We start from the raw sequence: 26,662 nt of genomic DNA on the forward strand, positions 1-26,662 counted from the left end.
AGTCCCCTATCCAGACCATCCTACAAGAACTCTAAGATGTCAGGCAGGGAAGCGCGAAGAGACCACTCCATATGCAGCACACCATTCCTCAAATATACGCCATACTCTCACATAAGCCTGAGAGGTAGAAAGCCTCCGGGACCCCAAGAGAGTGATCATCACTTTATCTGAATACCCCTTCTTACCTAGGCGAATCAAGCCGTAAGACAGAAGGGACCCGGATCGAACATGAGAATGGGACCCTGCATCAGAAGGTTGTCCAAGAGAGGCAGAGGAAGAGGATCCGCCACCAGATGCCTTACCAGACCCACGTACCATGGATGTCGAGGCCAATCCAGAGCCACCAGAACCACAAGACCTGGATGACGAACAATGCGTAGAAGAACTCTGCCCACTAATGGCCACAGAGGGAACACATAAAACAGCCCCTCCATTGGCCATGTTTGAACCAGAGCATCCAGGTCCTCAGCCTGACCATCTTTGTGACGACTGAAGAAGCGGGGCAGTTTGGCGTTGCTACTCATGGCCATCAGGGGCTGACCAACAAGCCTGCACTATCAACTGAAAGGCCCCGGGGCTTAGCTACCACTCTCTGGGATATAATTTGTGACGACTGAGGAAGTCTGCTTGAACATTCTCGACTCTGGCTATGTGGGAGGCTGAGATGTCCTGAAGATGTGACTCTGCCCAGAGCAGAGCAGAGCCGCCTCCTGCGCTACCTGAGTGCTCTTGGTGCCTTCCCGATGAATGACGTAAGCCACCACCGTGGCATTGTCCGACAGAACTCTGAATGACTTGCCCGACAAGGAGAGAAAGGCTAACAGCGCCAGACGGACGGCTCTGGTCTCCAACACATTGATCGACCAGGATGCCTGCTCTGTGGATCAGGTGCTCTGAGCTGAGTGACCTAGACACTGAGCTCCCCAACCGAGGAGACTGGCATCCGTGAGAAGCACCAACCACTGTGGTTGATCCAGACTCGCCCCCTGAACCAGATGAGAGGTCTGGAGCCACCAACGAAGACTGCAGCGTGCCAAGCTCCGCAGAGGAACAGGGAGATCCAAACTGTGCCCCTGGGGCAACCACCTCCGGAGTAGAGCATACTGAAGAGGACACATGTGGGCCCATGCCCATCTTACTACGTCTAGGAAGTCGCCATCGACCCCAAGACTTGGAGGAAATCCTGCGCCCGGGGACACCGGGACGCTATAAGCAGGCGAATCTGAGATTGTAATTTGCTTACCCAGGTCTACGGAAGGAAGACCTTTCCCAGTGCTGGACCAAGCTGCAAACATGTGCTTCTAAACATCTGCTTGGCCTTCTAAGGACTTTTCAACTCACATGTGTGAGTAACTTTGAACTTAGAGAAATTTTGCCTGTGTATGTCTGTTAATTCTTTCCTAAAAGGTCCCATTTGTAACAACTGCTTACCTGCTTGGTTTTTAATGCTCTTAAATAAATTTTCAGTTTGCTTATAAATGTTCTGGGTCTTGGTCCTTAAATATATATTTAATTGTTATTACAGAGCTGTTTTAATCAAGCAAGCTAACTTTCTCCAAATTAATATTTCTTTATAAAATATATTCCTCTCTATGGGAGTTCAAGTTTATTTGTAGCTTGATATACCTACCAATAATCAGTGTTCCCGCTAAGCTGCGCTGGGGTGCGCTGGCGCACAAAATATTACCTCGCAGCGCACAAGTTTCTCGTCACAGCGCACACAGTGTAGAGCACAGTTCTTCAACCGCCGGTCCGCAAACAAAATCTTGCCGGTCCGCGAAGGATTCGGTCCCCGCCGCAACGAAAGGCCGGCGTCAGCTGACTTGCAACTTCCTGTTGCAGTCGCTGTGCCGGGACTCCTGCCTTCGCCGGGACTCCTGCCTTCCACCGCGTTTGCCTCCTGCCTTGTCTCCGCACCTCCAGACCAGCAGCGGCAGCTGTGTATGCTTTTAACTTCGGCACAGAGCTGCCCCTAATCAATAGTTTAGCGCGGTTTCATAAGGCAGCCTCGGGGCCTTTGCTAGGCCGGCCCACATCGCATCATCGAAGCGGGCCGGCTATCAAAGGCCCCGAGGCTGCCTCATGAAACCGCGCTAAACTATTGATTAGGGGCAGCTCTGTGCCGAAGTTAAAAGCATACAGAGCTGCCGCTGCTGGTCTGAACTCTTGGGCCGCTGAAGGAGGGCAAAAAGCAGCTGTCCTGGAGGTTTCCCTTCCTCTCGCCTTTACAGGTTCCTTTTTTCCACCTTTTTTTTTTTCCTTCAAATGGCAACGGGCCCCAGCATCGACATCAATCAAGTAAGTTCCACTGTCAATCAAGCGGTTCTGCTCGGCCAAAGCTTCCCCTGTGACATGAGCCACCCTCAGGGGAAAGAAAGTGACCCACAAAGGTGAGGGGAAGGGGGGCAGATGATGGAAGTTGGGGGGGGGAGAGAGAGAGAGAGAGAGAAGGGGCAGATGATGGAATGGAGGAGATGAGAGAGAGAGAGAAGGGGACAGATGATGGAAGTGAGAAGAAGGGAGAGAGAGCAGAAGGCAGATGGATGTCAGTTGAGAAGGGAGAGCAGATGCTGAATGGAAGTGGGGAAAGAACACATACTGGATGGAAGGAGGAGATAAATAAAGGGGGAAGAAAATAGTAAGATAATGGAGGGGTGAGGGAAAGGGGTGACAAGCTGTGTGTAGACACAGTGAAAAGAGGGAAACGGGACTAAATAGTAAGAAAGAATTTAATTTAGATGGAGGCAGAAAATAGAGAAGGAAGACCAGAGAAGAAAAGGGAAGAGAGAGCAGAGAATGATCAGATCTGAGTGGAGGAAATGAGAAGAGAGATATGCTAAAAACCACAGGGGGGAGGGAAGGATAGAGATGCCAGACCATGAGGGGAACAGAAGGAAGATGATGGATGCTAGACCAAATTGGGGGGTGGGGGGGGGGGGCAGGAGGAGAGATGGCAGGGAAAGACAGACAGTGAATGGAAGGGGCAGATGCTGGACTGAAGAGACAGAGAAGGTTATCATGCTGCTGTACCGGGCCATGGTACGCCCTCACCTGGAGTACTGCGTCCAGCACTGGTACTTTAAGAAGGACACGGTACTACTCGAAAGGATCCAGAGAAGAGCAACTAAAATGGTTAAGGGGCTGGAGGAGTTGCCGTACAGCGAAAGATTAGAGAAACTGGGCCTCTTCTCCCTTGAGCAGAGGAGATTGAGAGGGGACATGATAGAAACATTCAAGGTACTGAAGGGAATAGACTTAGTAGCTAAGGCAGGGAGAACGAGAGGGCACTCTCTAAAGTTGAAAGGGGATAGATTCCATACAAACGTAAGGAAGTTCTGTGGTAGAAAGCAACATATTTATTTGGCTCATAACTTGCTGGCGCCCGATATTTTTAGCTCACAGTGAAAAAAGTTTGCTCACAACACCCGCCCGCTTAGAGGGAACACTGCCTACCATCACAAGTATCTGGACGGTTTACAATTATAAGAGTTAAAATATTTAAAATAGCTTAAAAATAAAATGAGTGGTGTAGGACATGGATGAAGTTAAGAGTGATATATTTTATTGGTGGAGATAACATTTTAACATAGAGAATGTGGACAGTATTTAGAACATGCTTAGCAGTATTCTATTGGTGCGCAACATGCCAAGTGCAGTTTTAAGGGGGTGTACACATGGGCAGGGCATGGGTGGGTCCCACATTTATGATCGTAACTTACAGAATACTGTAAGTAGTCATTGTTTCCCAAGTCAGTCCTGAAGTAACCCCTTGCCATTCAGGTTTTCAGGATATCCACAATGAATATGCATGAAAGAGATTTGCATATAATGGGAAGCAGTGTATGCAAATGAATCTTATACATATTCATTGTGGATATCAAAAAAACCTGAATGGCAAGGGGTTACTCCAGGACTTAGGAAAACACTGCTGTACCTCCATTTACACCTGCTATTGACATGGTGTACGTGGGCATGCCTAAATGTTTCCTTGTAAATGATGACCTAAGCTAGTATATGCCATTAGAGAATTAGTACTTAGCATGCCAAATCTTGGCACCTAACCTTTGCCCCCTTTACAGAATTGCCCCCTTTGTGTTTTAAAGGCAGTAAGTTATTTGGATTCACAACAGAATCCCAACTGATATAATCAACAAATATCATCTTAATTTCATTATAAGCTCTTACCAGTGGTTCCTGCATAAACACCCTGTCTCCCTGAGCAGAAATGCACCCCTCCAATTTCACCGGAGGTAACAGGTCTGCTTCTGGTTCATAGTATCGTTTTAACTATGCAAGAAAAAACAAAGAATTACAATGAATATGAAAGATGTAGAAAAAATATAAAAGGCATAAGAGTGAAAACTGCATCACTAAATATAATTCGGTCCATATTATTTAGTCACTTGCTAACATTCCAGTATCCAGCTGGCTCCCAGAAGGAAGATATTCCATAAATGTAAAAGTTCAAGGACAAGGAGTTATATACGAGTAAAACTGAAGGGAGGGAAGCTCAAAAGACTCTTCTCCCAAGACTTAAACATACATGGTGATTGACTATACACTCATTCCACACTAGGACTAGCTTGCTGCATACCCTGTACCTTAGACCAGTTCCTTGTATTTCATTTAACTGTACAAAGAACTTGCTTGAGTCTAGCACCATCTATTTATCCTAATCAACTCTATACTACCCATCTTGTCCCCATCTACACTTGGCCCTTGACCACATAGTAAGCTGTATTGTAAAAAAAGCATTAGCATCGTATCTCTGTTATTTGAATGCTCTAATGCAGTGGCACACTAAACTCGGGGCCGCATCTGGAGGGTGTGGACATCAGCGTGATGACATAACATATATTTGTGACATCATCACTTTGATGGCCGTCTATGCATGGAAGCCCTGAGCTTGCTATTACTATGCCGGGGGGGGGGGGGGGGGAAGGTGAGATGTGCTAGCAATTGCCTACAGGAAAGGCCTCTCACCACGCAAGCTCCCAAAGGCTCAAAAGAAGGGCGCACCAGCCCAGACAAGATCAGATCCAGATCTCAAGAGGGAATCTAAGGCCGCATGGGAGGCTTGAGCAATTTGGCCTCCTGCAAGAAGCGAAAGACATCAGGAATGGCAGTCAGTCGCTGACCTCGTAACAACCCACGAAAGGCTGACAAAGCAGCCAGCTGAACCCGGAGAGAAGACCAAGCCAGGCCCCTGTCCAGGCCATCCTGCAAGAATTCTAAGATGTTAGGCAGGGAAGCGCGAAAAGAGACCACGCCCCATGCCCCACACCAATCCGCAAAGATGTGCCAAACCCGCACATAAGCCTGAGATGTGGAATGTCTCTGGGACCCCAAGAGGGTGAAGATCACTTTATCGAAATACCCCTTCTTACCTAGGCATCCCCTTTCAAGAGCCAAGCCGCAAGACAAAAGGGACCCGGAGCGAACATGGAAATGGGCCCCAGAGTCAGCAGATCGGGCGAAAGAGGCAGAGGAAGAGGATCCGACACCAGATGCCGCAGTACTTCGTATACCACAGATGGCAGGGCCATCCAGAGCCACCAGAACCACCAGGCCCGGGTGACGAACAATGCGGAGAACTCTGCCCACTAATGGCCACGGAGGGAACACATAAAAAAGCCCCTCCGTTGGCCATGTTTGAACCAGAGCACCAAGGCCCTCAGCCTGACCGTCTTTGTGAGACTGAAGAAGCGGGGCAGTCCGCCTGAACATTCTCCATTCCGGCTATGTGGAAGGCCGAGATGTCCTGAAGGTGGGATTCTGCCCAGACCATGAGCAGAGCCGCCTTCTGCGCCTTCTGCGCCCCCCTAACATTTGACATAGTTCACCGCCGTGGCATTTTCCGACAGAACTCTGACTGACTTGCCCGATAAGAAGGAGCAGAAGGCTTAACAGCGCCAGATGGATGGCTTTGGTCTCCAACACATTGATCAACCAGGACGCCTCCTCCATGGACCAGGTGCCCTTAGCTGAGTGACCTAGACACCGAGCTCCCCAACTGAGGAGACTGGCACCTGTGAGAAGCACCGTCCACTGTGGTTGATCCAGACTCGCCCCTTTAACCAAATGAGAGGGCTGGAGCCACCAAAGATGACTGCAGCGCGCCAAGCCTCTCAGAGGAACAACGAGATCCAAATTGTGCCACTGGGGCGACCACCTCCGAAGCAGAGTATACAGAAGAGGACGCATGTGGGCCCACACCCATCTTACTACGTCTAGGGAAGCTGCCATCGACCCCAAGACTTGGATGAAATCCTGCGCCTGAGGACACCGGGACGCCATAAGCAGGTAAATCTGAGATTGTAATTTGCTTACTGGGGCCTAAGGAAGGAAGACTTTCCCCAAGGAGGTGTCGAATAGAACCCCAAGGTACTCCAGATGCTGAGATGGGACCAACCAACTCTTGGAAAGGTTGACCACCCATCCCAGCAACTGCAGAAACTCCACCACTCAAGCCATAACCCGGTGCTCTCCTGTAACAACTTTGTCCGAATCAATCCAGATAGGGATGCACCAGAATGCCCTCAATCCTCAAGGCCGCCGCAACAACCACATAACCTTGGTGAACGTCTGGGAAGCCGTGGCCAGGCCAAAAGTAAGCGCACAGAACTGAAAGTGCTGACCCAAATCGCAAAGCGAAGGAAGCAATGATTGGAGCCCCGAATTGGAACATGCAAGTAGGTCTCCTTCAGATTGAGAGAAGTCAGGAACTCCCCCTGCTGAACTGCCAGAATGACAGACCGCAGTGTTTCCATGGGAAGAGGGAATATTAAGAGCGCTGTTGACCCCTTTTAAATCTAAGATGGGCCGAAAGGTCCCCTCCTTCTTGGGCACCACAAAGTAATTTGAATACCTTCTGGTGCCGCACTCCTGATGGGTACTGAAACAACTGCTTTGAGATCTAGCAAGCGTTGAAGGGTCTGGCGAAAGGCCTGCGTCTTCCATGCCACCTGACATGGAGGCTAGAAAATGATCTGGCAGACAGCGGGCAAACTCCAGAGCATAACCATCCCGCACCACCTCCAGGACCCACTGATCGGATGTGATCTCAGCCCACTTGGGGAAAAATTCTCATAGCCGGGCACCCACTGGAATCAAAGGGGGTGCCGGCAAAGAGTCATTGGGCAGGACGGGCAGCAGGGGAATTGGCGGAGGGATTCCCAGCCCCCCCGAAAGGACTGCATGCGCTGATAAAAACAACCCCAGGTAAACCCTGAAGCCTAGAAAGTAGCAGCCCCACGCCGAGGGCAATATTTGCGGGACTCCCGCAGATGCCCGCAGGCAGTGCCCCCGAGACACCGGGCAGGCATAGTCTTCAGGCGAGAGGGCACCGTAGAGTCTGTCAAGAGTCTGAACCAACTTATCTAAATCCTCTCCACATAAGAACCCCGAAAGGGAAATTTGGTAAGCTTAGTTTTGGATGCGGCATCCACCAATCAAGCGCAAAACCAGAAGGTACGTCACGCAGCCACTCCAAAAGCCACAGATTTGGCAGATGTCTGCCCCAAGTTAGACAGAACATCTGAGAGGAAAGAGGTAGCCATTTCAGTCTTTGCCACTTCCTGATCCACCAAAGACCAGACATCAGACTCACAATCCAGAACATACTCGGCCCACCAAAACACGGCATAAGCCACCAGCCCCCAACAAATAGCCGCCTGGACCCTCAAGGCAGAGACATCAAATTTTCTGTTTAAGAATGGTCTCCAAAACAATATAAATAAAGAATTGGCTAAACAGTCCTCATCCCTTAAAGGGAATGTAAAGGCTAGAAACTAGTCAATTAAATGATAGATAATGGACATCAGTATGAGCCTTTCGTGGATCAACGAAAGAGTATAGGCTCGGGCTATACCTCATAAGTGATCCACGAAAGGCTCATACTGATGTTCATTATCTATCATTTAAGAGACTAGTTTCTAGCCTTTACATTCCCTTTAAGGAATGAGGACCATTTAGCCAATTCTTTATTTATATTGTTTTGGACGTTATTGGCTAACCTAATCCTTTAGGGTTCTGGTTTTTAAGAATGGTCTCCAACATACGCTCCTCAGAGTCCCATAACCACCCTCAACAGACACGGTATGCCGCTTAGCAATCACTGAGACCACAGTATCCACCACTGTCGACTTCAAAGTAGCACTATCCCCCTCCGGAATGGTATACAAACGAGCCATGGTGCATGCCAACCAAAATGGCACCTCCAGCTTATTCTACTGCACCAGTACGAGATCCCAAAAATCCAGATGCATAGGAAAAGAGCAGGAAGAAGAGTGTTCCCCGCACGCAAGGTCTCCAGTGGCACCTCTTCAAAACGCGACACCGAGACCTGATGAATCAGGTCTGGTAGCTCATCCTTCTGAAAAAGGTGCACCATGGACGCCTCTTTGCCGGAAGGCGGGAAACCCGCTACCAGAGGCCATCCCCTCGAGAGGATCCTGGAATTTCTCAAAAGGATCTAGGTCCTCATCCAGGCCAACATGCTCCTCTGACCACCAATCCGCAACCCAAGTCACCCGTGGGCGCCTAAACGAGGGAGGAGGAAGAGGGGACACCAAATGAGAAGAGGGATGCAAAGCCACAGGGGGTGCAGAGGGAACCCCCCTGAAACCTCCCGGGTGCACGTGGGACCCCCAGCCACCAGAAAATAGGCTCTGCACAAAGCACAAATCAAATCAGGGGAAAAAACCTGCCCCTGTTTTTCCAATACAGGGGGAAGGTCACCTGAGGTTGCAGACAAAATGGAGGGGTCTGTTAAAATGGCAAAGTTCCCTCCCAAAATAACCCCTCTAGGGCCTGTAGCAGCTGGGAAGCCTGAACTGTCCCAGCCGCTAAAGCAGGCAAGTCGGCATCAGCTGTTAACAAAAATCAGCTGAGAGGGAATCCCTCCGGGGGCGGTGGGGGAAGACCGGGCTTCCCCATTGCTCCATGTCGACTCGCAAGGCACTAGGGCCAGAGAGCCCTGGACGCCTGCAGCCTCTGCCAATGGGGCTCTATGACCGCACCAGCCCAAAAAGCACAGTTACTTACCGTAACAGGTGTTATCCAGGGACAGCAGGCATATATTCTCACATGTGGGTGACGTCATCTACGGAGCCCCGATGCGGAAGCATTTTCAAGCAAACTTGATTGAAGATTTAAGTTTGCTCTGCTGCTCCACGCATGCGTGCCTTCCTGCTCCACTAGGGGGTGCATCCCCTCGTGGTCTCCAGTTCACTTAACTAGCCAAGAAGCCAACCTCGGGGAGGTGGGTGGGTTGTGAGAATATATGCCTGCTGTCCCTGGATAACACCTGTTACGGTAAGTAACTGTGCTTTATCCCAAGACAAGCAGGCATGATATTCTCACATGTGGGTGACCTCCAAGCTTACTGCAGAGGGATGGAGGGAAGTTGGCAATTTAAGCAAATAGATTTCGCAACACCGATTGGCCGAATCGGCCATCGCTTCTGGACAGGGAGTCCAGACAGTAGTGGGAGGTGAAGGTATGAACCGAAGACCATGTGGCAGCCTTGCAGATTTCCTCAATAGGTGTTGACCTGAGGAAGGCTACGGAGGCTGCCATCGCTCGGACTTTGTGTCCCGTTACTCGACCATTCAGCGCGAGACCAGCCTGAGCGTAGCAAAGGAGATGCAATCGGCCAACCAGTTGGACAAGGTGCGTTTGGAAACTGGGTGACCTAACCGGTTTGGGTCGAAGGACAAAAACAGTTGTGGGACTTTCCGGTGTGGCTGAGTGCGTTGGAGGTAAAAGGCCAACGCTCTTTTGCAGTCAAGAGTGTGGAGCGCCACTTCTCCGGGGTGAGAGTGGGGCTTGGGGAAAAACACAGGTAAGACAATGGACTGATTTAGATGGAAATCAGACACTACTTTAGGTAGGAACTTTGGATGGGTGCGGAGTACCACCTTGTCGTGATGGAATACCGTGAAGGGTGGGTCCGCTACCAGGGCTTGTAGCTCACTAACCCGCCGTGCGGACGTGAGTGCAAGTAGGAAAATTACCTTCCAAGTGAGGAATTTTGGATGGCATTTGTCTAGGGGCTCAAATGGAGGTTTCATTAGTTGAGCCAGAACCACGTTAAGGTCCCAAACCACCGGGGGAGGTTTGAGAGGGGGGTGGACGTTCAGCAGGCCCTTCATGAAGCGAGTGACTAAGGGATGGAGCGAGAGGGCTTTCCCTTCCAGGGGCTGATGAAAGGCCGCAATCGCACTGAGGTGTACTCGAATGGAGTTGGTCTTTAGGCCGGAATGAGATAGTTGAAGTAGATAGTCAAGGACCAGGGGGACGGGGACCGACACCGGGTCCTGGCTGTGGGAGGAGCACCAGGTTGAGAATCTGGTCCACTTTTGGGAGTAGCAGGTTCTCGTCGAGGTTTTTCTAGAGGCCTCCAATATCTCCTTGACTGATTGAGACACGGGGAGAGCAGTCAGGGGGAGAGAAACCAAGCATTCAGATGAAGAGATTGAAGATTGGGATGTAACAGTGAACCCTGACCCTGTGATAGTAGAGAGGGAAACAGAGGCAGAGGCAGTGGATCTCTGACACTGAGTCGAAGTAGAAGGGAAAACCACGGCTGGCGTGGCCAGCGAGGGGCAATCAGGATCAGGGTGGCTTGTACCGTTTTCAGGTGGATAAGCGTCCGCAGTATCAGAGGGAACGGCGGGAACGCGTACAGGAACCTTCCCTCCCAATCGAGGAGGAAGGCGTCGGCCTCGAGCCGGTCCGGGGAGTATATCCGGGAGCAGAAGAGAGGCAGCTTGTGGTTGTGAGGGGACGCGAACAGGTCTATTTGAGGCGTCCCCCACCGTTCGAACACTCCTCGTAGGGCCTGGGAGTGTAGTGACCACTCGTGTGGCTGGAGGAGGCGGCTGAGTTTGTCCGCCAGGCAGTTTTGTTCTCCTTGTATGTACACCGCCCGAAGGAAGGTGTTGTTGGAGATTGCCCATTTCCAGAGGCGCAGAGCTTCCCGGCAAAGGGGCCAAGATCCTGTGCCCCCTTGTTTGTTTACGTAGTACATCGCTACTTGATTGTCGGTTCGGATGAGAACCACTCGGTCGCGGAGCAGATGTTGGAAGGCTACTGCTGCGAGGTAGATGGCCCGAAGTTCTAGCACGTTGATGTGGCAGCGTCGGTCTTGTGCTGACCACATTCCTTGGGTGCGCAGGCCGTCCAGATGGGCTCCCCAAGCGTACTCCGACGAGTCCGTGGTGAGTACCTTGCTGTGGGGTGGGGTGAGGAAGAGCAAACCTTTGGAAAGATTTGAAGAGTCGGCCCACCAGCGGAGCGATCGTTGCAATGAAGTAGTCACTGTCACTGAGCGGTCGATCGGGTCCCGGTCTTGACGCCATTGAGACGCCAGGGTCCATTGAGGGATTCTCAGATGGAGGCGGGCGAAGGGTGTGACATGGACGGTGGAGGCCATGTGGCCCAGGAGGATCATCATCTGTCGGGCTGATACTGAGGTCAGCCGAGAGATCCTTCGGCTCAGACTTACTAACGCCTCCAGGCGCGGAGGGGGGAGGAAGGAACGGAGGCGAACCGTGTCCAGCGTGGCCCCGATGAACTGTAGGGATTGTGAGGGGCGTAGTTGAGATTTTGGGAAGTTTATTTCGAACCCCAGACTTTGTAGATAGGTGATAGTCTGTTGGGTCGCTGAGATAGCCCCTTCTTTGGACGGGGCTTTGATTAGCCAGTCGTCCAGGTAGGGGAATACCTGGAGGCCCTGGGAGCGTAAGGTTGCTGCTACCACCACGAGGCACTTGGTGAAGACCCGAGGTGATGATGCTAGTCCGAAGGGGAGGACTCGGTATTGTAGGTGCCAGTCCCCTACTTGGAAACGCAAAAACTTGCGGTGAGCGGGGTGCACTGGGACATGTGTGTACGCCTCCTTGAGATCGAGGGAGCAGAGCCAGTCGCCCTCGTCGATCAGGGGGTAGAGTGTTGGTAGTGAGAGCATCCGAAACTTTTCCCGTACTAGGAATTTGTTGAGGCGTCTCAAGTCTAGTATTGGGCGTAGGTCTCCCGTTTTTTTCGGTACCAGAAAGTAACGGGAGTAGAAGCCCTTCCCCCGTTGGTCGGGGGGGACCTTCTCCACTGCTCTCAGGCGAAGCAGGTCTCGAGCTTCGGAGAGGAGTAGAGGTAGCTGAGTCCTGTTGGGAGGGCAATTCCTTGGGGGGTTGTCCGGGGGAATGGCCCGAAAGTTGAGAGAGTACCCTGATGAGATCACGCCAAGGACCCATGCGTCCGTCGTGAGTTGTTCCCAGCGAGGGTAAAAGGCTTTGAGTCGACCTCCGATGGGAAGGTGGTCTGGGACTATGGCGGAGGGGGCCCGCCCCCTTCCGCGTGTCCCGTCAAAAGGACGGGGATGGTTTGGTGGTCGCGGGCGGTTGGGACTTGGGCATGGCCCTGTGATGGGCTTGCGGACGTCTGGGTGGGGGCCGCGAGAAAGCAGGGGTGGACTTTTGTGGGTAGCGGCGCGGAGGGGCCCTGTATGGCCTGGGCGCTGGCGGTTTGGGCTTTTGCCGGACAAGGGAGGCAAATGAGCGTTCATGTTCGGAGAGGCGTTTTGTCGCCGCCTCGATAGTGTCATCGAACAATTCCTTTCCCACGCAGGGGAGGTTTGCTAACCGGTCCTGTAAGTTGGGGTCCATGTCGACCAGGCGCAGCCAAGCTAGTCGGCGCATGGCGATAGCGAAGGCAGCTTCTCTGGAGGAGAGTTCGAAGCCATCGTAGGCCGCGTGGAATAGATGAAGGCGCAGGTTGGAGAGGGACTCTAAAAGCAGGTCGAACGTTTCCTGTCGGGAGGCCGGTAGGTCAGTCTCAAAGGCTCTCAATAGTCCAATGAGGTGTTTGAGGTATGATGTGAAGGTGAAAGTGTAGCTTTGCACCCTAGAGGCCATCATTGCGTTTTGGTATAGTCTCCTGCCGAACTTGTCCAGGGTTCGGCCTTCCCGGCCTGGGGGTACCGCTGCTGAGACACGGGACGGGTGAGCCTTTTTCAAGGAGGATTCCACCAGCAGCGATTGGTGGGAGAGCTGTGGTTGCTCGAATCCCGGATAAGGTACTGTGCGGTACTTGGCCTCCATTTTGGAGGGTACGGCTGTGACCATGTAGGGGGTCTCCAGGTTCCTGAAGAAGGCCTGTTGGAGTACCGGGTTAGGTGGTAAGCGGAGGGACTCTCTGGGCAGTGATGGCATATCCAGCTCCGCCAGGTACTCTTTAGAGTATCTGGAGTCGGACTGGAGATCTAAGTCCAATGCTTGGCCCATGTCTTGGACAAAGCGAGTGAAGGATGGGCGAGATGTCCCCGGAGCCCCGTGCGGGGTCAGGGAACGAGACCTTCGCCGGGTGGAGAAGGATAAGGAGGCTTCCCTCGAGTATCGAGGTTCATGCTCTGATCCATGCTCCGAGGTTGGGGAAGCACTGTGAGAGTGTTCCGGGGTTGTCGATCTTCGGCGTCTCGAGGAGCCCCTCGGAGACGATGCCGGGGTTAGGGGTACCGATCGATGTCGGGTTGGTGACCTCGATCCGGACTCCCTCGGAGAATGCGTCCGAGGGGGAGTTCGGAGGATACGCGGGTTGGAGAGTGATAACTCAGCCACCCTTAGTGGTCCTGTACGAGGTGTGGGGGAACGGCCTCGTAGGGTTGGTGAACCTCGGGCCTTCTTGGAGGTACGGCGGTTCGAGGTTTCTGTCGTTCTAGCCCGACGTTTTGCCCCTCGGCGGTCCGCAGAGGGGGAATGTCTCGGGCGTCTCGGCGAGGAGTCCGAGGAGGATGGGATGCGGCGAGGATTGCGCACCTTTCCTCGAGGTTGTTCGGTGCGAGGCTCAGGTTGGTCTGGCGCATTCGAGGTCGAGGCCGATTGAAACTGGGCTATTGCAGCGGACAGCTCCGACGTGATCATCGCTCGGAGTAGGTCCTGGAAGACGGGCACGGACAGCATCGAAGGCATGTCCCCTGCCTCTGTGCGCTCCACCGGGGGCGACCTCGTATCAGAGTATTCCCGTGTGGTGGAGGCACGGCCCGAAGGCTTGGAGGGCTTAGACGGGGCTGTAAGCATGGGGCTTCCGCCATGCGTCGCCGTTGTCCCCGAGGCTGGCTTCTTCGCTGTTACAGAACCTGAAGAGGGAAGAGGGGACTTACCCGGAGCCGAGGCTTTCTGTTGTCCCGAGGACTTCGGGGTCGAGTCTCGAAGCGATGCCGAGGTTTCCGGGGCCGAGGTCAAGGCCGGGGCCGAGGCCAGGGCCGACCTCGAGGCCGAAGTGGGGGGTTGGTCCGGGGTGAAGAGATCCGCCATGCGGGCTTTTCTTCGGCGGAGGGCCCGGTTTTGGAAAATAGCGCACTGGGGGCAGGAGTCGGTTGGATGAGTCGCCCCCAGACAAAGGATGCACCGGCGATGCGGGTCTGTGAGAGAAAGAAGCCGCTCGCACCGGGTGCACTTTTTAAAGCCGGTCAAGGGCCGGGACATTAAATCGAAAGTAGCCGCGGCTCGATTAGCCACGCGGCCACGGGGACCCGGAAGCCTCCGGGTCGTTGAAAACGAAGCAGGAATCAAGTAAAAAGGTAAGGAATTCGCGCACAGCGACTTAATCGTGAAAAAACAAGAAAAAATCGCGGTGCTAGAAGGCAGTTGGGGCAGAGCCTGAAAAACACGTCTTCTAGGCTCGCGGAAAATTTTGAACTGGAGACCACGAGGGGATGCACCCCCTAGTGGAGCAGGAAGGCACGCATGCGTGGAGCAGCAGAGCAAACTGAAATCTTCAATCAAGTTTGCTTGAAAATGCTTCCGCATCGGGGCTCCGTAGATGACGTCACCCACATGTGAGAATATCATGCCTGCTTGTCCTGGGATAAAGCTGTTTTCAGGCCGGCCGCGCTAGCAGCTACCGCCTCCTCTTACAGGCGGTAGTTTTTAGGCTAGCACGGGGGTTAGCACGTGATGAAAAGTTGCGCGCGCTGAAGCTGCTAACACGGCTTCGTAAAAGGAGCCCTTAATGACTGTCAATTAAGTGCTTAATGCCAATTATTAATTGTTATCACTAATTTAGTCAATTATTTTGTACTTCACTCTTTGATCCACACATAAAATTGAGTGCATAACTTTATATAACCTATACCAAATCCTTCCTCAAAGGGATCGTAGTGGCAAAAGCGGAAGACAGATCATAGCACAATAAGTGGCCAGACAGAAAGACCTGGTTCCTTCCAGTTGACTTTCTGTGCAGTAAAAATATTAAATACCCCGTGTCATCACTAGGGGAGGACAGAACAAAGAAAATGGTGTTTTACCTGTGAGAGCAGCGTCTGTAAGATGGAGCTAGCCAGCTGAGAGTTTCTGCGCAGCACATCATAAAAGCCCTTTTGGAAGAGAAGTGGCTTTGTTTAAGTTTCCAACCACACATTTGCACATCCAATCCATTATGCCTATAGTTCTTTACAGCTCATTGTTAAGGACAATTTAATGCACATCCATTCTTGTTAAACGCATCTACAAAAATATTCTTTAGCGTTCAATTGCAGCTTGTACATGTCTTGTGCGATCATGAAAATCACCTTCATTTTGTAACAGCGTTGCGAAGTGTTGATCTCAGATGTGTCACTAGACTAGACTAGGGGACACTCAATGAAGTTACAGGGAAATACTTTCAAAACCAATAGGAGGAAATTTTTTTTCACTCTGAGAAAAGTTAAGCTTTGGAACACATTGGCAGAGGATGTGGTAAGAGCGGATAGTATAGCTGGTTTTAAGAAAGGTTTGGACAAGTTCCTGGGGGAAAAGTCTATAGTCTGTTATTGAGAAAGGCATGGGGGAAGCCACTGCTACTCCTTGGGTTTTGGCCAGGTACTAGTGACCTGGATTGGCCACTGTGAGAACGGGCTATTGGGCTTGATGGACCATTAGTCTGACCCAGTAAGGCTATTCTTATGTTCTTATGTCACCAATACTGGTGTGTATGGCCCAGCTTCGTGGCTGTTCTCTGTTGCTTTACAGAATGTAAAAAATGCTGCTACTTCAGTAAAACAGACAAGCTAGGGACCTTTTGAGATTAATTTTGCCAAGTACCTCATATGGTTGCAGAGTACGAAGGCACGTTTTCTTCATAAACTTGCAATCTAATTTTCAATAGGGGATATGTACCCTTTGAAAATCAGCTTGCATTAAGTGCACACGCTAAAAGAATCTGTTATATTCAAACTGCTCAGAATATCCAGTACCAAGGGAAGAATTAACTTTTGGTTCCAACAACTGATGCAAATAGTCCATCACAGCCCTCCAAAAATCTTGAGCCACTAAGCAACTCCAGAAAGCATGCAAGACTGTACTTCTAGCTCTTTTGTATTGTAAACATTAACCAATAATGAAATAGCCTGCCTAATACACTTGTAGTATTGTAGTTCTGTGTAGTTTCAGTATGCCTCTGCTACTGGTTTCCACATTCCATCACCTCGAAGTACTGCCTAGTTCACCCTCCTACCTTTTTATTTTTAAACAGTAAATTCTTTAGATTTTCACAGCACCTGCAAAGCTTTATGCAGTCCTGAAATAGAGATCCCCATCAGGAGAAATATTGTCACAGAAACATCCTTAGTTTAGCCCCCGGGTGAGACTGTAGCCTACCTCTATCTAGTGTTTAATATGACAGTAAGCCAACTTCTCCCCCCATCCCCAAGCAGGCAGGCACTGCCAGAGATCAGCGTAGGATATCAAGAGAATCTCTCTATCAAGCAGATGTTCCAATAACTGGATCCTCTCTGCCTCCCTTTTAAGTTCTGTGTGAAGACCACATTCCCTTGAATCAGGAGAAAAATCAGATATGTAGGGATGTCCTCCCAATAAGGAAACCAATATTTTCCAAACTTTCCTGAACACCCCTTTTAATACAGTTATTTATTGATTCAATTTTCTATACCGTTCTCCCAGGGGAGCTCAGAACAGTTTACATGCATTTATTCAGGTACTCAGGCATTTTCCCTGTCTGTCCTGGTGGGCTCACAATCTATCTAATGTACCTGAGGCAATGGGGGGATTAAGTGACTTGCCCAGGGTCACAAGAAGCAGCGTGGGTTTGAACCCACAACCACAGAGTGCTGAGGCTGTAGCGTTAACCACTGCGCCACACTCTCCCTTTAAACTTATGTACCTTTTGAACCCCCACACAAATTTCAGACAGAGGGAAGTTCTCAGGCAGGTCACCTTACCAAGGTAAGCAACTTTGAAAACTGTTCTCTGTATTTCCAAAATGTACAGATTATATTCTCACCGCAGATAGCAACTGTAAACTACAAATATACTCCCAGATACTGGGAGTCTTTGGATAAGAAATGTCCTTACTAATTTGCAATATTTATGAAAGCTCTGAAAAGAAGCACCACTTTACTGTACCTCATAAAGCATGAGTCGAACATCTGCCTGCTGACTCAGGCATCGGCGCAGGCTGCTCAGGATTTCAAGGCAAAAGGCTTCGTTAGCTGCAGAGTTATAGCGCATATGAACATCCACCTGAACCTGAGTGAAAATGTAGAAGAAGCAAGTCACAAAAAGAAATGGACATCTCCTCTTACGCAGCAGGTTCATGCTAGGAGTACCAAAGATTTGGTAGTGGGAAGGCAAGGTGAGGTAATTCTGTAAGGCGTTCTGGCTCCAACCAAGCTGGAGTGTTCTGCAACTTTTCGTGCAAGAATTCAAACAGATGTCAATGCAAGATATTCAAAATACTGCTTAAAAATGGGCATTTTATATGTATTTATACATAGAATTTGGAATCACAATTTTATAAGTATAAAGCAGGGTTTCCCCAAAACTGCCCTGATGACAACCAATCAGAATTTCAGGATACCTGTAATAAATATGTATGAGATGCACTTATAGACATTAGTTCACCATTTTCTTTGTTCTGACCTCCCCTAGTAGACTGTATAAGAGAGTACTTTGTCCATTAAACACTAGAGGCCATAAAACATGACCGATTATGGAGACACCAGAGCTAACTTTTGATAAGCCCTATATACCCTAAAATCGTGTTTCAGAAAAATGATAATTTATTTTTTTAAATAACCACAATTAAATGATTTATATTCCCTTTACAATCCTTCCAGAGCCCTGGTATTCTCACAGCATAACCTACTCACAGTTCTTCTCCCATCAAAGTCATGGTTACAATCCAGACATTGTACCCTCTTTCTCATTTCAGACTCCCTCCTTTTGCCACTCCTTGCCTGTGGATCTTAAACAAGATCTCCTATTTGAAGTTTAGGAAATGGACGGAAAGCATGGCTGTTCTCCTAGGCCTATCAGACATTTTTGACTCTTAATTCAAGAAACCTTTATGACACAGATGCTAGTTTTCTACCTTTTGTCTTAACCGTTACATTACTATTACATGTAATTGATGTATTATTCTACAGCAGTGGTTCTCAACCAGTGTGTCGGGATACACAGGTGTGAAGTAGGAGGTGTCATAATAAATTTGATATAGACAACAAGCTTTTCGTTAATAACCATCTGTGTCTGTAGCATAGCATAGTAAATGACGGCAGATAAAGAAATGAACGGTCCATCCAGTCTGCCCATAAGTTATACCCATTAATCATGAGAGACAGGTTCTTGAATTCTCCCTAAACGGTCCTAATTTCGGCTTCTTGACTACCCTCAATAATAAATAACTGCTGCCATCAGCCCCAACTGGAATGTTGCAGGTCTGCTGTCCATAGGTTCTGTTTGCTTCATAGCCTTTGAGTTGCATATTTGCAGAGTTTTGTATTGCTTCACAGTATCTTAGCAGTAGATGAGGTGACACCAGAATTTGAATACATATGTATTTTGTATGACAAGCAAGAAATCTGGGATGGATGTGTTGCAGACAACGTTTTAATATGGGATTGAACGGTAGGCAAATTCACACTAAATTTACTTTCAAAAATGAAATATTTAGGAGATTTTTTTTTGTTCTGTGTCAATTTTATATAGTGTTCATCTAGTATGTCATGACAGAAATAGGTTGAGAACCACTGTTCTACAGGTATATGTTTAAAATTCGACCATAGAAAAACTATCAAAACCTCAGAGTCTCTTCAGTCCAAACAAAAGATGAGGTTCCAACACAGGCAATGAAAATAAAGGCAAAATGCTACTTTGAAATGCTGTTATTTTCTCTTTTCTTTTTCTTAACTCAGTTGCTCTTAATTGATTTTAGGCAGATCACATATAAGCACAACCAAGCTCTTCTCACCTGACTGGCACCAATAGCTTGGCTGCACTGAGATGAGGACAAGCTGCCCAGGACTTTAAAATTCTTCAGCAGAAGTAAAAATCCCGCAACTGCTGATTTCCGTGCATCTATCTGGCTAAAAGTGGGAGGACATAGAGAAGGAGGAGAAGTCAGTCATCAGGTAGCGCATCACTTATCTAATTTGTAGGCAACTTACTACAATGTTATAATAATCCTTAATAAAGGAGGTTTTGAAAAATAGTAGTCAAAATTAATCTAGACATAGCAAGCTTGAATCTGCACCTGGGGAACAGCTAATAATCAGTCCATTTAGGTAAGTAATTTTTTTTCCATATGGTCTTCTTTTGATATTTTTTTAAATATATCTTTATTTTTCAGCACTTATTGAAATGCATAATGAAGTGAATAACGATACCGACTGTGAACTCTGGTTCCTCAGTGCACTTCTTAAAATACATAGCTTCCATGTACACAAAAACTCACAAAGCCTCAAAACACCCTCTCATTCTCTTCCCTCCAATATCACTGTCTCTAATTGTTACCAAATTTAGGACAGCTACCTGAATAGACTATTCACCTAGGGCAGGGGTGTCCAACCTGCAGCCCCGTGAAGTATTTTGTGTGGTCCCGGTCAAGGGCGATGCAGTGTTTTCCTCTGCTTCCCCCCGGTGTTTACTGTATTGCCGGCTCCCTCCTCTTTCTTGCTGCAGCATTTGCGCATTTGTGTGGCCCCGGAAAATTTTTTTTCGGCCAGTGCAGCAAAGGGAAGCGAAAAAGTTGGACACCCCTGACCTAGGGACTAACAGTGTATTAAGGTTACCTCTCTCCATTTATTATAAGGCTCCCAGACTTTCAGGAAGACTGCCCACTTTGTTACATCTGAATGAAGTCATTTGGGTCACTGTGGGTACCACCTGCCTTTTCCAGCCTGCTGCTAGGGCAGGGGTGGGCAACTCCGGTCCTCGAGGGCCAGAATCCAGTCCGGTTTTCAGGATTTCCCCAATGAATATGCATTGAAAGCAGTGCATGCAAATAGATCTCATACATATTCATTGGGGAAATCCTGAAAACCTGACTGGATTCTGGCCCTCGAGGACCGGAGTTGCCCACCCCTGTGCTACGGTAATTCTACTCACCATGGCCATTGCAGCCACTAACTTTTCTCATTTCACCCAAAGGCCTGGCATCCCAATATTTATAAAAAAACATTTCACCCACCTAACCAGTGTAGTACCCAATGTTCCATGGACTAAGGGCTAGATTCTCAAAACTTTGAATTAAAAACTGGTGGGCCGCTGTTGTAGGTGTTATTGTAGCTATTTCTTTTTTTTTTTTTCATTATATTTTTATTTTCAAATTTCATAAAAAGTGTACATAATAATAAAATATATTTGATACATGCATGGTATCACTTTTATATCTATCACAATGTATATCTGAATTTGATTTTCCCCTTCACCCTCCCCCCACCCCTTCACCACTTTAATATAATATTTTCAAATTTTATAAAAGTATATAACATATTAGAATACAATTGATAATTATTCAATAATATATTTATATCTAATGCAATATATTCTGGATAAATTTTATTCATTTTCCCTCCCCCCACCCTTCTATTATCCCTTAATCATTTGTTACATTTTGTATCATATATTATAATATATTATATCTAAATTGTTTTCCTTACCCCCCCCTATATGTGTGTCATAAGAAGATCTCTAAAAGAAGAAAGGAAGAAAAAGTATTCTATTATTTAATCATTACAGTATTTTGTCAATGGCCCCCATATTTTTATAAATTTATTATATGTCCCTTTTTGTATTGATATTGTTCTTTCCATTTTAAAAACATGGCATATTGTATTCCACCAAAATGTATAGTTTAGGTTGTTGTAATTTTTCCAATTGTTAGTTATATGTTGAATGGCAACCCCTGTCATAATTAATAAAAGTTTATTATTTTCTGGTGAAATTTGACTTTTTTTTCTCATCATTGTTCCAAATAAAATTGTATCATATGATATTGCAATATGATTTTCCATTAATTTATTAATTTGTGGCCAAATTGAATTCCAAAATATTTTAATATAAGGACAGTAATATAATAAATGATCTAATGTCCCTGGTTCTAGATTACAGTGCCAGCATCTATTAGACTTAGAACTGTCTAGTTTTTGTAAACGAGTAGGGGTCCAAAAAGCTCTATGTAATAAAAAGAACCATGTTTGTCTCATAGATGCTGACACTGTACATCCCATTCTCCAAGACCAAATCAGTGGCCATTGAGATGCATTAATTTGATGTCCAATCTCAATGCTCCAAATGTCTCTTAGACCATTTTTTGGTTTTTTATTCAAATATCCAGATATTAATTTATACCACAATGCGGCTTGATGTCCCAGGAAGTCTGCTTTAAAGCATAAGAACTTTAAACTATATTGATTGTTTAATGATTTCCATTCAGGGAACCCAACCTGAATGGCCTGCTTCAATTGCAACCATTTAAAACTTTGTGTTTTATTAAGACCAAATCTATGTTGCAATTGTGAAAAATCCAGCAGTTTACCTTCTGAAATAATATCATCTAGAGATCTAATTCCTGCAATAATCCAGTTCTTCCAAAGGATTTGGGTTCCGCCTACTTTGATCTTGGAGTTTATCCATATGGATTGATTAGTTGATTTATATATTGGGATGGGTGTTAATTTATCAATAAATCTCAATGTTTTCCAAGTATCCATTATTATTTTATTTTCTCTGTATCTTTTAGGTATATTAATACTTGGTAAATGTACTAAATTTAGGGGAAACATAAGGCGCCATTCCAAATATAACCAATCTGGTGCATTATCTATAAGTTCTGGGAGGATCCAATACATACCCTGACGTAGAATATAGGCTTGATGGTACCTATAGAAATTTGGAAAATTTACCCCTCCCTCCTTAATTGATTTTTGTAAGGTTACTAAAGCTATTCTAGGTGTTTTACCAAGCCAAAGAAATTTTGTTAAAATTCTATTAAGCTTCTTATAAAAGGACCCCTGAAAATAAATAGGTATCATACTCATTTGGTAGCAAACCACAGGCAAGATCATCATTTTAATAGTTTGAACTCTCCCCCACCAAGATATATGTAATGGGTTCCATTGTTCACATAACTCCGTTACTTTTTTTAATACATATTTTTCATTTTCTTTTACCGTATCTTCAATTGTTTTTTTAACTTGAATGCCTAGATATTTAAATCCTTCTTCTTTCCATATGAATGGAAAAATATCAAATAATCCTTTTACACAGTAAACATTCAAGGGTATAATTTCAGATTTATTCCAATTAATTTTATAACCTGAAAATTTGCCAAACTTATCAATTAATTCCAATAAAGAAGATAAGGTAGACTCTGGATTTCTCAAATAAAGCAAAATATCATCAGCATAAGCCGAAATTTTATATTCCATATCTGAATATGGAATTCCTTGTATCTCCCTCGTTTGCTGTATTGCTAACAATAAGGGTTCTAATACAATATCAAATAACAAAGGAGACAAAGGACAACCTTGTCTAACTCCCCTCTGCAATTGAAAACCATCAGATATCTTATTATTAATATTTAATCTTGCAATCGGGAAGCTATACAATGTTTTTACCATTTGTATAAATCCAGAACCTATACCAAACCATTCTAACGCCTGATACATAAAATTCCATTCTACCCTATCAAATGCTTTCTCAGCATCTAATGAAACTGTAAATGCCGGTTCATCCATTTTTTTTGACAAGTTTAGCATGTGAAATAATAGTCTAGAGTTATTGGAGGAATGTCTTTTAGCAACGAAACCCGTTTGATGCATATCTATAATATGTGGGAGAGCTTTGGCTAATCTCAAAGCCAAAATTTTAGCAAAAAGTTTATTATCAACATTTATCAGAGATATAGGCCTGTAGTTCGAAACCAAAGTAGGATCTTTATTTGGCTTAGGTAAAACAATTATTATTGATTCAGCCATAGTACCTTTTATATTACCTTTTATAAGTTGTGTCTGATATAATTTTAATAAATGTGGGGAGAGGATATTTTGAAATGTTTTATAAAATTCTACTGTGTAACCATCACCACCTGGAGCGGATCCAACTTTAAGAGATCTCAATGCTGTTTCTAATTCTTTTAATGATATAGGTTCTTCTAAACTTCGTTTTATATGATCAGGAATCTTAGGTCCATTTATTAAATCTAAAAATTTTTTTCCATCTTTTTGTTTCTCCAAATAAGGTTCGGAGGAATATAGATCCTTATAAAAATTTAAAAATTGTTTTAATATTATATTTGTTTGATTTGTTATTATACCATTATCATCTTTTATTCCATTAATATTAGTTCTCCTTTTTTTTGCCTTAAGATAATTTGCTAATAATTTTCCCGCCTTATTAGAATTTCCATAATACATTGTTTGTTTGGAAAACAAATCTTTTCTTATCATTTTTGAAGTTAATTCATTATATTTACCTTTTACTTTCAAAAGAGTTTGCAAAACTTCATATTCCCATTTGCTTATCAATTTAGCTTCTAATATTTTTATTTCTTTTTCTAATTCTATATGTTGTTTTTTAATTTGTTTCCTAATAAAAGCTGAATATGATATGATATTACCCCTCATAGTTGCTTTAAATGCATCCCATACATTCTCTATAGATGTATCTTCCACTAAATTTATTTGAAAAAATTCATTAATTTGTGTTTTAAAATTTTCCAAAAATTTGTCATCTACAAGCAATGCATTATCAAATCTCCAAAGAGGTCTATTATTTTCTAATTGATCTAATTGTAATTCTATCCATATTCCTGCATGATCCGAAATGATAATAGGATCAATGGAGGCTTTACTCACTTGTTGCACTTTATTTGTTGAAACAAAAATATAATCTATTCTTGAAAATGATTTATGAACCTGTGAACAAAATGAATACTCCTGATCATTAAAATGAAGAATACGCCATATATCTTTCAAATCACATGATCGAACTAAATTATCTAGACCTAAAGATTTAATATTTTTACCTGGTTTTTTATCCAATAATGGATCCATTACAGCATTAAAATCTCCAGCCACCACTAAATTAGAGGCAGCCAGTGGTAATAACATATTTTGTAGCTTTTTGAAAAATTCTGATTGATTCGAATTAGGGGCATATATATTAAATAACGTCAGGGTATCATTTCCCATACCTATATCGATATGTATCCATCTTCCATGTGGATCTGAATTTTTTACCTTTATATTGGCCATACATTTTTTATTTATAAGGATTGCAACCCCTGCTTTTTTACCCACTGCTGGAGCAAAAAAACATTCTTTTATCCATCCACCTGATAATTTCTGTGATTCCTTCATATTAAGATGGGTCTCTTGCAGACAATAAATATCTGCATTTTGTTTTTTTAAATATGTTAATATTTTTTCCCTTTTAATTACGTGATTCAGGCCATTGACATTAATAGAATATATTTTAAAAGACATTATACATTTTAATACTTTTCATTATCTTATTCCTCCTCTCCTCTTTCATATTTAATAACCAAAAAATTTTCTTCATGACACACATATTTAACCCTAATGTATCTCCCTTAATTATTCTAATAAATATTCTTCTTATCCCTCCCTTTCCCACCCAATACATTGGCTGCTTAAGGATACACATTGGAACTATAATCCTAACATTCTCCCCATTCCAGGCAATCAATATTCAATTGTTTAAATAAATTTCCCTTCTATCTATCTATATTGATCTTTTATATTTATTTAATCATTTTCCATAACATTTTATTAATGTATCATTTTCCATTTAACAATATGTTAATTTGTATTTCCTTAGTATTATGATTTCAACATATAATTATTTTAAACTTATATGCAGTGTATTATTTAATAATTTTCATATATTCTGTTCTTTCTTTCATATAATTATTATTGTCTTTTCTTTGTGTTGTTTTCCTTCATTTCTTCAAATATTTCGATATGTTGTATTTCCTAATTTTTCATAGAGTCTTCAAAACCTTTTTAATATATTTTGTTAATATATCATAGGTTCTGGTTTAGAAAGAAACTCTTTTAGTTTTTCGGGATCCTCAAAATATAAAGACTTGTCTCCAGATGACACTCTCATTTTCGCTGGATAGTATAGACCATATTTAAATCCTTTTTCTTTGAGTAGAGGTCTCATATCTAGTAGTCTTTTCCTTTTAGTTGCTGTGTTTTTGGCGAAATCTGGTAAAAACCATAATCTTGATCCTTTATAATTTAAGTTTTTATCTTTTTTTGCAGCATTTAGTATCTCTAGTGCTTGTTGGTATCTCAACATTTTGAAAATGATTGGTCTTGGTCTGTTTTTATTTTCTAAATTTTTTATTGGGATTCTATGCGCCCTTTCAATTTCAATTGTTTGTTTCAAGTCTAATTGTAGAATTTTTGGAATTAAATTTTCAAGGAAAAGGATAGTATTTTTTCCCTCTAAATTTTCTTGTATTCCAAAAGAGTTTGATGTTCTTTCTTCTTCCTCTATTCTCGTAATCCTCCAGTTGATCTTTTAATTTATTTAATTCCAGGTTGTCGTTTTTACATCTTTTTGATTCACATTCTATAATTTCCATTTTTGATTCTAGTTCAGTTGTTCTTTTGTTGTTAACTTCCATTTGTCTATGTATATTTAAAATTTCTTCTTTCATTTCAGACATATTAGTAATAGTTTCTTTCAGCATTTGTTTGATTTGTTTTAATTCTTCCATGACTTCAGCTTTGCTTAATGTGTCTGATTCTTCGATAGGAAGTGGTATCTTGCTTGGTGTTATTTGTTCTTGTTTCTGTCTTTTTGCAGATGTACCTGTCTCATTTTTGTTTTGTCTGGTACTTGCCATGTTATTGTTCTCTTTTCCTTGGTTATTATTATTTCTTGTATTTAAATCTTTTAGATTTGGTATTCTTAGGTTTTTAATCTCTTTTCTTCCAAGATTTTGTTATCTCTTTGAATTAGAAATTTTTCTTTTTAAGCTCTTTTCTTTTTCCTTTACCAATATTAGTTTGAAAATTCTTTTCTCACTTTCACTTTTTCAATGATGTAGGGGAACTCTTTTTTTTTTTTTTTTTTTTCTCTCCTCTTACAAGCCCAATCGCAGCTCTGATTAAGGAGAGCAACACTTTTTTAGAGTTATTTTTTCTATTTTGACCAACTTTAAGCAATTTTCTTCTGTTTTTTCTCAGCGTCTCTCAAATTCCTCAATATCTTGCTATTTCAGTTTTTTAAAGTTCCGTTGAACCTTTTTTTCTGTCTCCTCTCTCACAAGCCCAATCGCAGCTTTGTCAGAGGAAATTGATATTCATTTCAGTATTTGTTTTTTATTAGTAAGCTGATATTTATTTGTC

General features: G+C 44.7%; 2 protein-coding genes across 5 annotated transcripts in view; one reads left to right on the forward strand and one right to left on the reverse strand.

Annotated features, from left to right (window-relative positions):
* The window catches only part of FANCI (FA complementation group I), a 134,526-nt gene that overhangs the window by 55,521 nt on the left and 52,343 nt on the right, over nt 1–26,662 (reverse strand). For all 4 annotated transcript variants that reach the window (XM_033921059.1, XM_033921057.1, XM_033921058.1 and 1 more), the window contains 4 exons: nt 19,246–19,360; nt 17,400–17,522; nt 15,305–15,373; nt 4,186–4,287 (listed from right to left, as the gene is read on the reverse strand). In XM_033921059.1, the coding sequence (XP_033776950.1) occupies nt 4,186–4,287; nt 15,305–15,373; nt 17,400–17,522; nt 19,246–19,360 (409 nt within the window). The remainder of the gene's footprint in view (nt 1–4,185; nt 4,288–15,304; nt 15,374–17,399; nt 17,523–19,245; nt 19,361–26,662) is intronic.
* The window catches only part of WDR93 (WD repeat domain 93), a 384,961-nt gene continuing 377,488 nt past the window's right edge, over nt 19,190–26,662 (forward strand). Inside the window, exon 1 of the mRNA XM_033921071.1 lies at nt 19,190–19,405. The gene's annotated coding sequence lies outside the window, so the exon portion shown is untranslated. The remainder of the gene's footprint in view (nt 19,406–26,662) is intronic.

Source organism: Geotrypetes seraphini, chromosome 14 (genome assembly GCF_902459505.1).
Source record: "Geotrypetes seraphini chromosome 14, aGeoSer1.1, whole genome shotgun sequence".
Lineage (NCBI taxonomy): Eukaryota > Metazoa > Chordata > Amphibia > Gymnophiona > Dermophiidae > Geotrypetes > Geotrypetes seraphini.